At 43.5% G+C, this 12,645-nt stretch overlaps 1 protein-coding gene across 1 annotated transcript; it reads right to left on the bottom strand.

Moving 5' to 3' along the window:
- Window positions 1–313: 313 nt before the first annotated feature.
- LOC115179877 (glutathione S-transferase LANCL1) lies at window positions 314–12,189 on the bottom strand. The gene is made up of 10 exons (XM_029741766.1): window positions 12,108–12,189; window positions 11,560–11,708; window positions 11,217–11,334; window positions 10,752–10,962; window positions 10,197–10,350; window positions 7,067–7,213; window positions 3,977–4,159; window positions 3,048–3,224; window positions 2,008–2,080; window positions 314–1,717 (listed from the first exon to the last, which is right to left on the bottom strand). Exons 2-10 carry the CDS (start codon window positions 11,644–11,646, stop codon window positions 1,641–1,643), a joined length of 1,227 nt encoding a protein of 408 aa, XP_029597626.1. The 5' UTR covers window positions 11,647–11,708; window positions 12,108–12,189; the 3' UTR covers window positions 314–1,640.
- Window positions 12,190–12,645: the final 456 nt, after the last annotated feature.

Genomic DNA, 12,645 nt, shown 5'->3' with positions numbered 1-12,645 from the left:
CAGTCTTGTTGCACACAGGAGACCTGTGGTTTAAACATGCACATTTTTGGTGCCTTTGTGAATGGAGTCAAATATAGAAAAAGTTGGAGTGGTCAAGTCAGAAAGAGTATATTAACCACTTAACAGTGTTTGGAAAGGGGACAGTAAAATGGAGGCTTTAGTAGATGGACGGACGGATGGACTCACCGATTCTTGCCGCTCAACGTGAACACTCCCATTCCAAATGGACAAACTCTCCGCTGCCCCTTAGTGGCTTTGCTGTTATTATAACATCAGGTCGAGACAAGGAGCCAGTCAGATTCAGAACACTAGAACGATGAATAATAGTTTAATAGCAAAGGTAACAGACAGGTGAGATGTAAAAAATACCTTGTTTTATTATTTAGCCAATGGAAATGTGAAGAAACCGTAGATGAGCAGTAGAGTTACAAGCGTACATCACACACACACAACTTATGATGCGTCACATGGTCATTACAGTTTTACTGTAGTACTTTGTCACACAGTATAATCATTTTACTACAAAGTTTCTATTGCAGCCACAATCTGCAAAGATGAAAAATCCTCTACACCATGGAATTTCTATTCCGGGTAATTCAAAAAAAAGGTGAAATCTAAAATTAACAATTAACAAACATGAATGTTGGCGCAAAGAAGATGATTATTTTAATAGGAGATTGGCCGGGACTCAGATCCCCTTGGTATTTTTATTGATTCATAGACAGTACAGCTGGACAGTAGAGACAGATAAAAGGGACATGGACAGGAGAGGTGGAGACAGGGCTCCAACCCCTGTCACCAAGGGGGTAATTATGGTCCCGAGTTGAGAGGACTACCTTTTGACCAGACTACAGCCCAAGAAAAAACATCGTAGTCAATTTCATCTCAGATAAACTGAAGACTCAATGCGTCATAAAATGAATGAAAAGTAAATATTGAATTGATGTCCATAAATGGACAATCCACTCGAGGTGGTTCTCTCTGCTTATGCCCCATGTCTAGACACAAAATAGTGAGCAAGTTTCAGTGCATAACACTTCAAACCCCCATGCACCATGCACATATTTGACTAGGGGCGACATTTTCCTCACGCAAAAAAAAAAAGGTGCAGCTCTGTGCAAAGAATACCATAAAACTCAATCTGCATGATAAACTCATTATAAAGCATGATATCATTTGAACTTTTCAACAAGTAGTGTTATAAGAAGGCAAGAATTTAGCCAGGGTTTAGTCAACTGAGCAATGCATGCGATGTATGCGATGCAATTGAGAGTTGAAGTTTTTGGAATTCACATTGGATAATTTGCCTTCACATCTATTTGAAATCTTATGGTTCTTTTGCTCACTGCTCAATGCCATTTGCTCGTGCAAAATGTCACCCTTGCACTGATTGTCCCTGGTCCCCCTCCCTACAACACACAATTACTGTTCGTTCAGCCAATAAGGAGAGACTGTGGGAAGATTTTGTTGTGATGGAAAAAGTCATCTTGATTATCACCTGCAGAGGTGACTCTGTGGTGTAAATGCCTGTGTGTGTTTCTTTAAATGTCTCGGTGTGTGTGAGAGAGATTAGGTGGTTGGATGTGTATGATAGTTTCCAGAGCAGCAGGCAGGAGACCAGGGGTAAGCAGGGATACCTTTTACACCTCAAATGCTGGGAACTTTGATTTCAGGGGCTGGAGGAGGTCCGCCAGGAAGTAGATGGTTCCAGCCATGCCTGTGGACAGGAAGTGACACGTTGATTTCACATCTAAAACAGTTATTGAGTCGTATTTGTACACCTTAGCAAAACATTTGCAAAGGAAAATGAAAACAAGTGTTCAGGTAGTCCCTCCCAGTTTGTCAGTTTCCTACCATTTGATACCTAATGAACACAACCATGTTCTCAAGCTTTCCACTATTCATTGACTAATAGAAATTGTCAAATTATTGAGCAAATCTGTGATCTAGGCTAAACATTCCAATTCAAACACTTGATATTGTGTGTGTTAGATGGCTTCACATTACCTTCAAATAATGAGAAAGGAGTGTCCGGTGTCCTGCAGCCATGTTTGCCGTAGTTCATGCACCAGTCTGCAAACTACAGAAAACAAAAAGACCCGAGTCAAACTTCATGAGTATCAGACGTTCGCCAAATACTGTCCTAAGAGAAATACTGTCCTAAGAGAAATGCTGTCCTAAGAGAAATGCTGTCCTAAGAGAAATGCTGTCCTAAGAGAAATGCTGTCCTAAGAGAGATGCTGTCCTAAGAGAAATACTGTCCTAAGAGAAATACTGTCCTAAGAGAGATACTGTCCTAAGAGAATTACTGTATTAAGAGAAATTCATCTTTAGCAGCCCATTCTTACTGTGTGCCTTACAGTGCCACTTGAGATGCCACTAGGATTAAATGGCCCACCTATGTGACCACAAAGCCCTTCTAGTCGTTCCAATACAGTACATTAGGTTAAAAATGGAAGAGCTTAAACTACCACCACCACTGTCTGGATGAAAAGACACGCTGACAGCCACCTAGCGGCCGTCAATAGCAACGCGGCTGTCAATAGCAACGCGGCTGTCAATAGCAACGCGGCTGTCAATAGCAACGCGCCGACAGCCACTTAGCGGTTGTCAATAAACATACAACGGTTCACTTCTCAAACGTCTCAGGTTCTCTGAATAATTTTCCATTTAAGTTTGGGTTGCTGCCAGCAGGATGATTGAGTGTAGTTCAAAGTATTGCTAAAGTGACCTTCAATCTTATATGGAAACTCTGGATTCTAGACAAGCTGCTAGTGGGTGATAAACCTTGTAGAGACCCTGTCAAATGTCTATTTGTTGAAACATCAAACCATCACAGAGGGTGGTAGAGGGTGAGGACATACAGTTGAGCCAGGAGTTTTTCCTGATTTAAAAAAAAAAAAAGTCATTTGATCATGTGACCGGACGAGGGGAAACTCCAGGCTCCACATCCTCATCCATTGATAAGAGCTTGCTTGTGGTAACAGGTGAGGACATTGGGTCAGGAGATGTCCCTGTCAGGTCAGTAAGTTCAGGCTGCCTCTCACCATACAGGCCCTGTAGAGGTGCTTGGGGTCATGGGTGAGCTTGTAGAGGGCCAGGAAGGCGTAGGCGTTACCCGCGGCGCCGTGACACAGGCCGTAGCCCTTCTTCAGCAGGCCCCTGTGCCACACCACCTCCCCACACTGTAGAGCCTCTTCCAGGTACTGGCCCACTCCAAACACCTGCAGAGGGAAAACAGGGCAAGGGCATGTTCAGTAGGGCAAAATGCTTTTAAATGTTTCAAACAGGAAACAAATGTTTTTCTTTAGGAGACGTTGAGACAGTACTGTATTTACATTTTAGTCATTTAGCAGACGCTATTATCCAGAGCGACTTACAGTAGTGAATGCATACATTTCATACATTTTTTTTTCTGTGCTGGCCCCCCGTGGGAATCGAACCCACAACCCTGGCGTTGCAAACACCATGCTCTACCAACTGAGCTACAGGGAAGTATAAAACCAGTAGTCTATTTCTAACCCAAGAGGATTGATTGGCAGACAACTAATGCCCTCTATGTTAAATGTGTGACACATGAAACACAGAAGAATAAAAGCAAAGTCATAATGTTTTAATTAAGGGACATCTATCCTAGTGTATTGTAGCTATACTATTTGGCTGGTTGCTAATACAGCAAATAAACAACTTCACCACCAGATGCCACCATAACTTTCCAAGAGACCCCCGACCTCGATGATGTTATTCTGCCAATTACATCTGAGATTGCATGTACCATAGTAATTATCCATCACATATTCTATCCTTAGCATAGTGCTGGGGTGTGTTGAGTAGAGGCACACCGTATCAAAACATTTTGGAATGGGAAAAAAGCAAACATCTGCATTTTTATTGGATGAGTTCAGATAGAAAAGATCACCTCCCAGTTTCACTAAAACGTTTACCCTCTACTGAACAGGGCCCAGGTTTCCAGTACCTTGTAGGCCTGCAGCAGCATGTAGATAATGCCTGGGGCTCCATGACACCAGTGCACCAGCAGGTCCCTGTTGTCCCCTATGCAGGGCGGGTAGTTCCCAGTGGGAAAGCGGAGTCGACAGACGTGGTCCACGCTGGGCCTCACCAGTCTGTGGACCCTCTCATCCCCCGCCACATAGCCTGGCTGCAGGGCACAGAACAGGGAAGATGAGCAATCATTTTTCATGGCTCACACTTCATAGTAGGTTGATGAAAATGTTGGGGTCAATTCCATTTGGTGGTTTGTTTTCAATGAGAAAAAGCAAGTTTACTCCCTGAATTGATCCCAACCCTGGATGCTGATTTGTCTATGTTTAAGGTCCCATAATACAGTGTTTCCAAACCTGGTCTTCAGAGTCTCCCAGTAATTTCACATTCTATTCCAGCATCAGCGTATGATTCAACTAGTTAACTATTTGGTGGAATAGGACTTAACATACAGTGGCAAGAAAAAGTATGTGAACTCTTTGGAATTACCTGGATTTCTGCATAAATCTTCATCTAAGTCACAACAATAGACAAACGTAGTGTGATTAAACTAATAACACACAAATGATTGTATTTTTCTTGTCTATATTGAATACATCATTTAAACATTCACAGTGTAGGTTGGGAAAAGTATGTGAACACCTAGGCTAATGACTTCTCCAAAAGCTAATTGGAGTCAGGAGTCAGCTAACCTGGAGTCCAATCAATGAGACAAGATTGGAGATGTTGGTTAGAGCTGCCCTGCCCCATAAAAAACTCACACAATTAGAGTTTGCTATTCACAAGAAGCATTGCCTGATGTGAACCATGCCTTGAACAAAATAGATCCCAGAAGACCTAAGATTAAGAATTGTTGACTTGCATAAAAGGCTTGATGTTCATCAGTTCACGGTAAGACAAATTGTCTATAAATAGAGAAAGTTCAGCTACTCTCCCTAGGAGTGGCCGTCCTGCAAAGACGACTGCAAGAGCACAGAGCAGAATGCTCAATGAGGTTAAGAAGAATCTTAGAGTGTCAGCTAAAGACTTACAGAAATCTCTCAGGTTGAGAGCTTCAAGTTCCTTGGTGTCCACATCAACAACAAACAAGAATGGTCCAAACACACCAAGACAGTTGTGAAGAGGGCACGACAAAGCCTATTCCCCCTCAGGAAACTAAAAAGATTTGTCATGGGTCCTGAGATCCTCAAAAGGTTCTACAGCTGCAATATCAAGAGCATCCTGACTGGTTGCATCACTGCCTGGTACGGCAATTGCTCGGCCTACAGAGGGTAGTGCGTACGGCCCAGTACATCACTGGGGCTAAGCTGCCTGCCATCCAGGATCTCTACACCAGGCGGTGTCAGAGAAAGGCCCTAAAAATTGTCAAAGACCCCAGCCACCCCAGTCATAGACTGTTCTCTCTACTATCGCATGGCAAGCGGTACCGGAGTGCCAAGTCAAGGACAAAAAGGCTTCTCAACAGCTTTTACCCCCAAGCCATAAGACTCCTGAACAGGTAATCAAATGGCTACCCGGACTATTTGCATTGTGTCGTCGCCCCCCCCCAACCCCTCTTTTTACACTGCTGCTACTCTCTGTTTATCATATGCATAGTCACTTTAACTATACATTCATGTACATAGTACCTCAATTGGGCCGACCAACCAGTGCTCCCACACATTGGCTAACCGGGCTATCTGCATTGTGTCCCACCACCCACCAACCCCTCTTTTACACTACTGCTACTCTCTGTTCATCATATATGCATAGCCACTTTAACTATATCTACATACTACCTCAAATCAGCCTGACTAACCGGTGTCTGTATGTAGCCTCACTACTTTTTATAGCCTCGCTACTGTATATAGCCTGTCTTTTTACTGTTGTTTTATTTCTTTACTTACCTATTGTTCACCTAATACCTTTTTTGCAATATTGGTTAGAGCCTGTAAGTAAGCATTTCACTGTAAGGTCTACTGTATTCGGCGCATGTGACAAACTTTGATTTGAACATGCTAACATCTCTGTTGACGAGTCTACGATACGTAAGACATTAAACAAGAATGGTGTTCATGGGAGGACACCACTGAAGAAGCCACTGCTGTCCAAATAAAACATTGCTGCACGTCTGAAGTTTGCAAAAGTGCACCTGGATCTTCCACAGCGCTACTGGCAAAATATTCTGTGGACAGATGAAACTACAGTTGAGTTGTTTGGAAGGAACAGACAACACTATGTGTGGAGAAAAGAAGGAACAGCACACCAACATCAATACCTCATCCCAACTGTAAAGTATGGTGGAGGGAGCATCATGGTTTGGGGCTGCTTTGCTGCCTCAGGGCCTGGACAGCTTGCTATCATCGATGGACAAATTAATTCAAGTTTATCAAGATATTTTGCAGGATAATGTACGGTTATCTGTCCGCCGAAATTAAAGTTCAACAGAAGTTGGGTGATTCAACAGGACAACGACCCAAAACACAGAAGTAAATCAACAGCAGAATGGCCTCAACAGAATAAAATACTCCTTCTGGAGTGTCCCAGTTAGAGTCCTGACCTCAACCCGATTGAGATGCTGTGGCATGACCTTGAGAGCAGTTCACACCAGACATCCCAAGAATATTGCTGAACTGAAACAGTTTTGTAAAGAGGAATGGTCCAAAATTCCTCCTGATCGCTGTGCAGGTCTGATCCGCAACTATAGAAAACATTTGGTTGAGGTTATTGCACCAAAGGAGGGTCAACCAGTTATTAAAACTAAGGGGTCACATACTTTTCCCACCCTGCACTGTGAATGTTTATGCGGTGTGTTAAATAAAGACATGAAAACGTATAATTGTGTGTTATTAGTTTAAACAGACTGTCTATTGTTGTAACCTAGATGAAGATCAGATTTTTTTTTTAAATGACCAATTCATGCAGAAATCCAGGTATTTCCAAAGGGTTCACATACTTTTCTTGCCACTGTATGAAGGCATTTTCTTTAGATTCAGAATCCTGCATAAATGGGAATTTTCAACCTGTCAGCGAACCTGCATGGGAATAAAGGGAAGTTCGAACCAATCAGCTCTAGCTTTATTACCTGCATGAGGAAGTAGTAGATGCCTGCCAGGCCATGGGCGGGGCCTACATACTGTTCTTGGTACCACTCGTACATCAGAGGGCTCTGGTCCTGACAACGGAACCTCTGGGACTGTCCCTCCCCCGATATTAACACAGCCTCACAGATCTGTGGGAGAGAGAGAGACCAGGGTCAAAACACACCACACATCCCTGATATCAACACAGCCTCACAGATCTATGGGAGAGAGAGAGACCAGGGTCAAAACACACCACACATCCCTGATATCAACACAGCCTCACAGATCTGTGAGAGAGAGACCAGGGTCAAAACACACCACACATCCCTGATATCAACACAGCCTCACAGATCTGTGGGAGCGAGACCAGGGTCAAAACACACCACACATCCCTGATATCAACACAGCCTCACAGATCTGTGGGAGAGAGACCAGGGTCAAAATACACCACACATCCCTGATATCAACACAGCCTCACAGATCTGTGGGAGAGAGACCAGGGTCAAAACACACCACACATCCCTGATATCAACACAGCCTCACAGATCTGTGGGAGAGAGACCAGGGTCAAAACACACCACACATCCCCAATATTAACGCAGCCTCACAGATCTGTGGGAGAGAGACCAGGGTCAAAACACACCACACATCCCCGATATTAACACAGCCTCACAGATGTGTGGGAGAGAGAGAGAGACCAGGGTCAAAACACACCACACATCCCTGATATCAACACAGCCTCAGATCAGACGGAGAGAGACCAGGGTCAAAACACACCACAACTCAGTCAGAACCCTCCCAATAGAGCGGTTGTATTGCCTCTGAAAATCTGTAGGGTGGAAGACTGAATGTACACAACATATATCAACGGGAAAAAAGAACATTCACACTTTTCACACTATTGTGCCGACCTGAACCTTACTGGCGCTGATATTAAATAATGGTTTTGTCCAGGGTAGCTGAACTCATCACCAGGGGCTGCAGTGGCTCGCGGGTCAGCTTACCCACATCCACACACGCAGTCAGACCCGCCCCTAGCCTTTTGGGAGCTTTATGCAAAATATTGTTATGCGAACCCTCCCGAGCAATAGATTTTACTCCCCCCTCCATTTGAGCCAAAGACTAGTATACTCAGTGTCTAGTCTGTTTCAGAAATGTGCAATAAGCAGTTAAATAAGGAATTGGCAACACATTCTCATTCTGGGAAATATGGTAGGACACTTGATTTCAACATCTGAACCAGGTGGACAGGCTAGCATGCTGTTCAAACAGCTGGAGACAGACAGAAGGGTGTGTTCATAACAATTCAACCGTTCAACCTTGTTAGCCAACAAACAGATCCATGTTGACTAAACTTAAAATTGAAAGATTAGCTGGCTAGTCACTAGCACGTGGGCTTGAGAGATGGCTGATGAGCCCTGTGTTCATTCTCTATAGTCTAATGCCTGCTACAAGAAGTTAGTCATTATTAGTGAAGGAGCATTATTTCATGGTTCTAGTCACAGTCGTAACAAAACAAATACATTTTCATAGACTTCAAAGACAGATCAGTGATTATTGCAACAAAAAAAGCAGGTTCAACTATTTTGATAAAATAATGAAATGATTAGTGGGTCTTATGGTCGTGGAAGGTTTATATTTAGCCTCGGTATAACTTTACAAACCCTGAATTCATTAGGTTTATTTCTGACTGTTTGAAATGCAGTGTATTTTACCTTTAACTGTACAACAACTCATATATATCTCATGAATTGCCCATAAGTTTGAGAAAGAAAAAAACGTGAGATATGGTTCAGGCTATATCGCCCTCCAATTCTACTTCATTTGCCTTGGGGACGGAGGGAAAAATGTGCAGTTTTACACCCAATGTTCTGCATTTATCCACATTTTGCCCCTGCCTTATGCCATGATAATAAAATATCTGAGTGAGAGTGACTAACAAAGTCAACTACTACAAGTTATGATAGCTGGCTAGATTAACGTATTACTCTAAACAATGTTAGCCGACATGGGCCAACTGAGTGACTGTCACCACGTTTCCATCTCCAGGTTTTATGTGAGTAGGCCTACCTGCTCATACAGTATACATGTTTTTTGATAGAAATAAAGGTATTACAATTTTATAAACGCACACAAATCATTTGTTCGTTCGACATGGTGGGATCTTTTTGATTCGGTAAAATGTATTATGCGAGAAATGGCGGTGAAAACGCTCTTATGAGCAAATATTGATATAATAACCATCTCGTGGAAGTAAACTTGGAGTCACGCAATGAAACCATGCAGTTTATTAGGCTACAGATGAAATAAGTTCTGAAATTCACAGGGTTGTGCTCCTTTCCAATAAACATTGAGTCTTATTCTGGTTACCTGAGCGATACTCGACTGTCGTTTGACAAATAAAAATACTTGCGCTCTTATTCATGTTAAGCTCATCATGTAGTCTACCTGCACTGTATCTGCCAGCTGTTTGCTAGAGCGCATGGGCCAAGACGCAACAGTTTGACTTAACTATCGGTACAGTTGAAAACTTCAGATTTTTATTCGGGACATGAAAAGGGAAAAAGTACATTGTGTGCACTACGTCATCACCCACTGATTTGTATCCACATCAAGTCTGCTTGGTGGAAACACCAATGGTGGGAAAATCTGCATATTTTCTTTATGCATGAAAATCAGTCGCCAATTTGATGAAAACCTAGCTAATGACTGACAAGAGACTGCTGATGCACTACTACATTACTAAACTGCACCTTGTGTATTCTAACATTCTAACTCTCAACAGTATGTTGAGAAGGCGACAGTTCCTAAAAATAAAATGTTTTTAACGTGAGCCTACAAAAGGGGGGCCTCCCTGGCTTTGTCCTTTAGAGCACAGCTCCACCAATGGATGCATTATCAGGCCAGCACAGTACTTGGCTCGACTAAGCTCCTTTCAGTAGTGTTAAAAAAGGATAACAATTTCATTTCATTATTAAATGGTCCTACTTAGAAGATCGTTCACCTTTCTGATGACAATGCTTGTAGCTCACTCAACCAACTCTGTTTCTACTGAACAGAGTCAATGTAACAGTGCTTCAATACATGTCCAATGTGTATGTGATGAACCTTAACCGTGAGCCTACGACTGACCTGTTGGATGTACTGGATGGGGATCTTGTCGTGGCCAAACTGCTGGTTGATGAAGGTCAGGGCGTAGAGGTAACCCATCCTGCCGTAGAGCAGCTCATCAGGGAGACCGCTGGCCCCGGAGCCCATTACCACTGACTGATGGAGCTGCAGCAGCCTGGAAGGAAGGGGGAACACTCAGTTTACTTCAGACCTCTTATGGCATCTTACTGATGAACTGTTTGGACTTTATTCCAAATTAACATCTAGCCTTTATTCCCTAGGATGTTCTGGAGACCTGAGGATCTTGCCTTCCAATAGACCAGGTGGACCTGTTGCCATATTGTGACACCTACCAAATCCTCTCAGATCTACACAAGTGCGAGGAGTGACTGGCATGATATCCAGATACTGATCAAATTAGCGATTAGGTGGAATGAAATCTAGACACACAGAGCACCAGTGCCTTAATTCTCTGACTGGTGAGCCGTCCCCAATGACATATATAACACGTCATTACATAAACAGATCATTCATATATTCATATATATCTATGGCTGGCCCATGTCCTGTACTGACCTGCTGAGGCATTCGTCTGACTCCTGTGCCCTCTGTACTCTGTGGTAGACCACTGCAGCCACGGCCAGGGGCCCGGCGTCACCACACAGGAAGGTGACATCACGTCGCCGCGTCGGACACGTCAGGCTGTGGCCCACGTAGTCCAGAGCCTTCTGCAGGAATGAAGGCTCGCCAAACACACCGTGGAGGTGCAGGTAAAGCAGGGCGATGCCTGGGGAGGGAGAGGGGATGGGGGCAGAGGAGACAGGGAAGAGGGCAGAGAGGAGATGGGGGGGGGGGAACAAGGAGGGGGTGAGGGGACAGGGAAGAGGGCGGAGAGGGGATGGGAGACAACGAGGAGGGGGACAGGGAAGAGGGATGCGAGGAAGAGAGGGGAGGGGACAGAGTTTAGGAGACTTGTGATTTGAGGTGACAGAATGTAGTCTAAACCTAGAAAAAGCAAGATGGTGGGTTCTTCTTCCTCACCTGCCCAGCCAGTGTAGCCAGTGCAGTCTCTAGGGTCAGCAGACTTGAGCCCATTCTCCATGTGCATCAACAGCTGACTGATGGCATTGCTCAGCCGCCCTGCAAACTCTGCTGTGAGCTGTAGAAAACACCATGACAGAACATATTGGATTTTATAGTATTAGATCTTTATCAGTAGTCCTGGCTTTGAAGTCCTTTGAATGTTGCATATTTCAGTTACCTGATGCATTTACCATAAAAAGGCTCATGACATGTAGGCTATGTATTGTACAGCCAGGGTATGACCGTTTGCTTACCAGGCCTAGCTAGCTTTAACTTCAGCTAGCTAACGTTAGCTTCATACCTTTCCTTGTGAATCAAATAGTTCTTGCACAGATGCAGGGTTCCCATCATAGTCTGCGTATGGGTTTTTCCAAGCTCTCTGGTCCATTTTCTTCCAACTCCCCTCCGCTCCCACTAAAACTCAAGTTTTTTGGTCAAACGAGAAGGAATCTGCGAGAGAGGTGGGATGGGGACACACGATGTTAAGACCACTCTCGGTCTGGCTCTCGCTACAGAGATAATTACATGAATTCCAACAACTCCTTGGTAGAGGGTGCAACAAAAATATACAATGTATCTCGCTATCTAACTAAATCAAATATATAGTTAGAGACACTGCTTTGAAAGAGATTCGTGCAACACGCCCCCAAACTTGCTAGCTATGCTAACTAGCGCTAGCATGCTACGCTAGCTCAATATCATGTGCTCAGTCGCCATTGAAATTAGCATGTGTGATAGTGCAGCTAGCTATAGCTACAATATTAGCTAATATTTTGAAACACATGCCTTTGCGCTAAATACACAAAAAAAAGGCCGAATGTTAAAAGTCAGTCGATAAAAAGGACATACCACTGCAGACGGTTGATGTTTATAATGTTCTTGATCGCTTCACTGACAAACACGTTGAATGGACTTTACAACGCCAGTGTGGCCACCTGGTGTGAAGGAGTCCGCATTACAGGCCTTTTTTTGGTTACTTCGAGCAGTGTGAGGTAATATGTTGATGTGCAGTAAATAACGAGTTAAATAATCAACTATCATATTTACTGACTATTCATTTATAAAACACTATTCATCTTCAACTGACACCTTGTAATGCTGCCACCTGTGCATTGCAAATACGATATGGAAATTATACTGTGTATTTTCTCTTGTGCCTTAATGACGGTGAAAAGGCGAAAGCAATGCTATAGATTTTTTGCACGCAGGGATAGATTGAGCTGGTGGAAGGATATGCAGCCAACTGTTAAAACTATTGTTGCCTTTTAAACAAAGCATAAGGTTTGCTATGAAGGCCTACATGTCTGTTTTGAATTATCAAAACCCATCCCAGTCTCTGAATTAAGGTCTTACACAGCAAATGAGTCGTTCAACGAAAAGAGTCCAT

This window comes from Salmo trutta, chromosome 39 (genome assembly GCF_901001165.1).
Source record: "Salmo trutta chromosome 39, fSalTru1.1, whole genome shotgun sequence".
NCBI lineage: Eukaryota > Metazoa > Chordata > Actinopteri > Salmoniformes > Salmonidae > Salmo > Salmo trutta.
This window is presented reverse-complemented; position numbering and strand designations above follow the sequence as displayed.

What these genes read in the sequence shown, in the direction of transcription:
- LOC115179877 (XM_029741766.1), bottom strand. Translation starts at nt 11,646, where the DNA reads ATGGACCAGAGAGCTTGGAAAAACCCATACGCAGACTATGATGGGAAC. An exon ending in TCAGACGAATGCCTCAGCAG is followed by an intron (nt 10,351 to 10,751) that starts GTCAGTACAGGA and finishes CCTTCCTTCCAG; the next exon opens with GCTGCTGCAGCTCCATCAGT. An exon ending in TCCTTTCTCATTATTTGAAG is followed by an intron (nt 1,718 to 2,007) that starts GTAATGTGAAGC and finishes TCCTGTCCACAG; the next exon opens with GCATGGCTGGAACCATCTAC.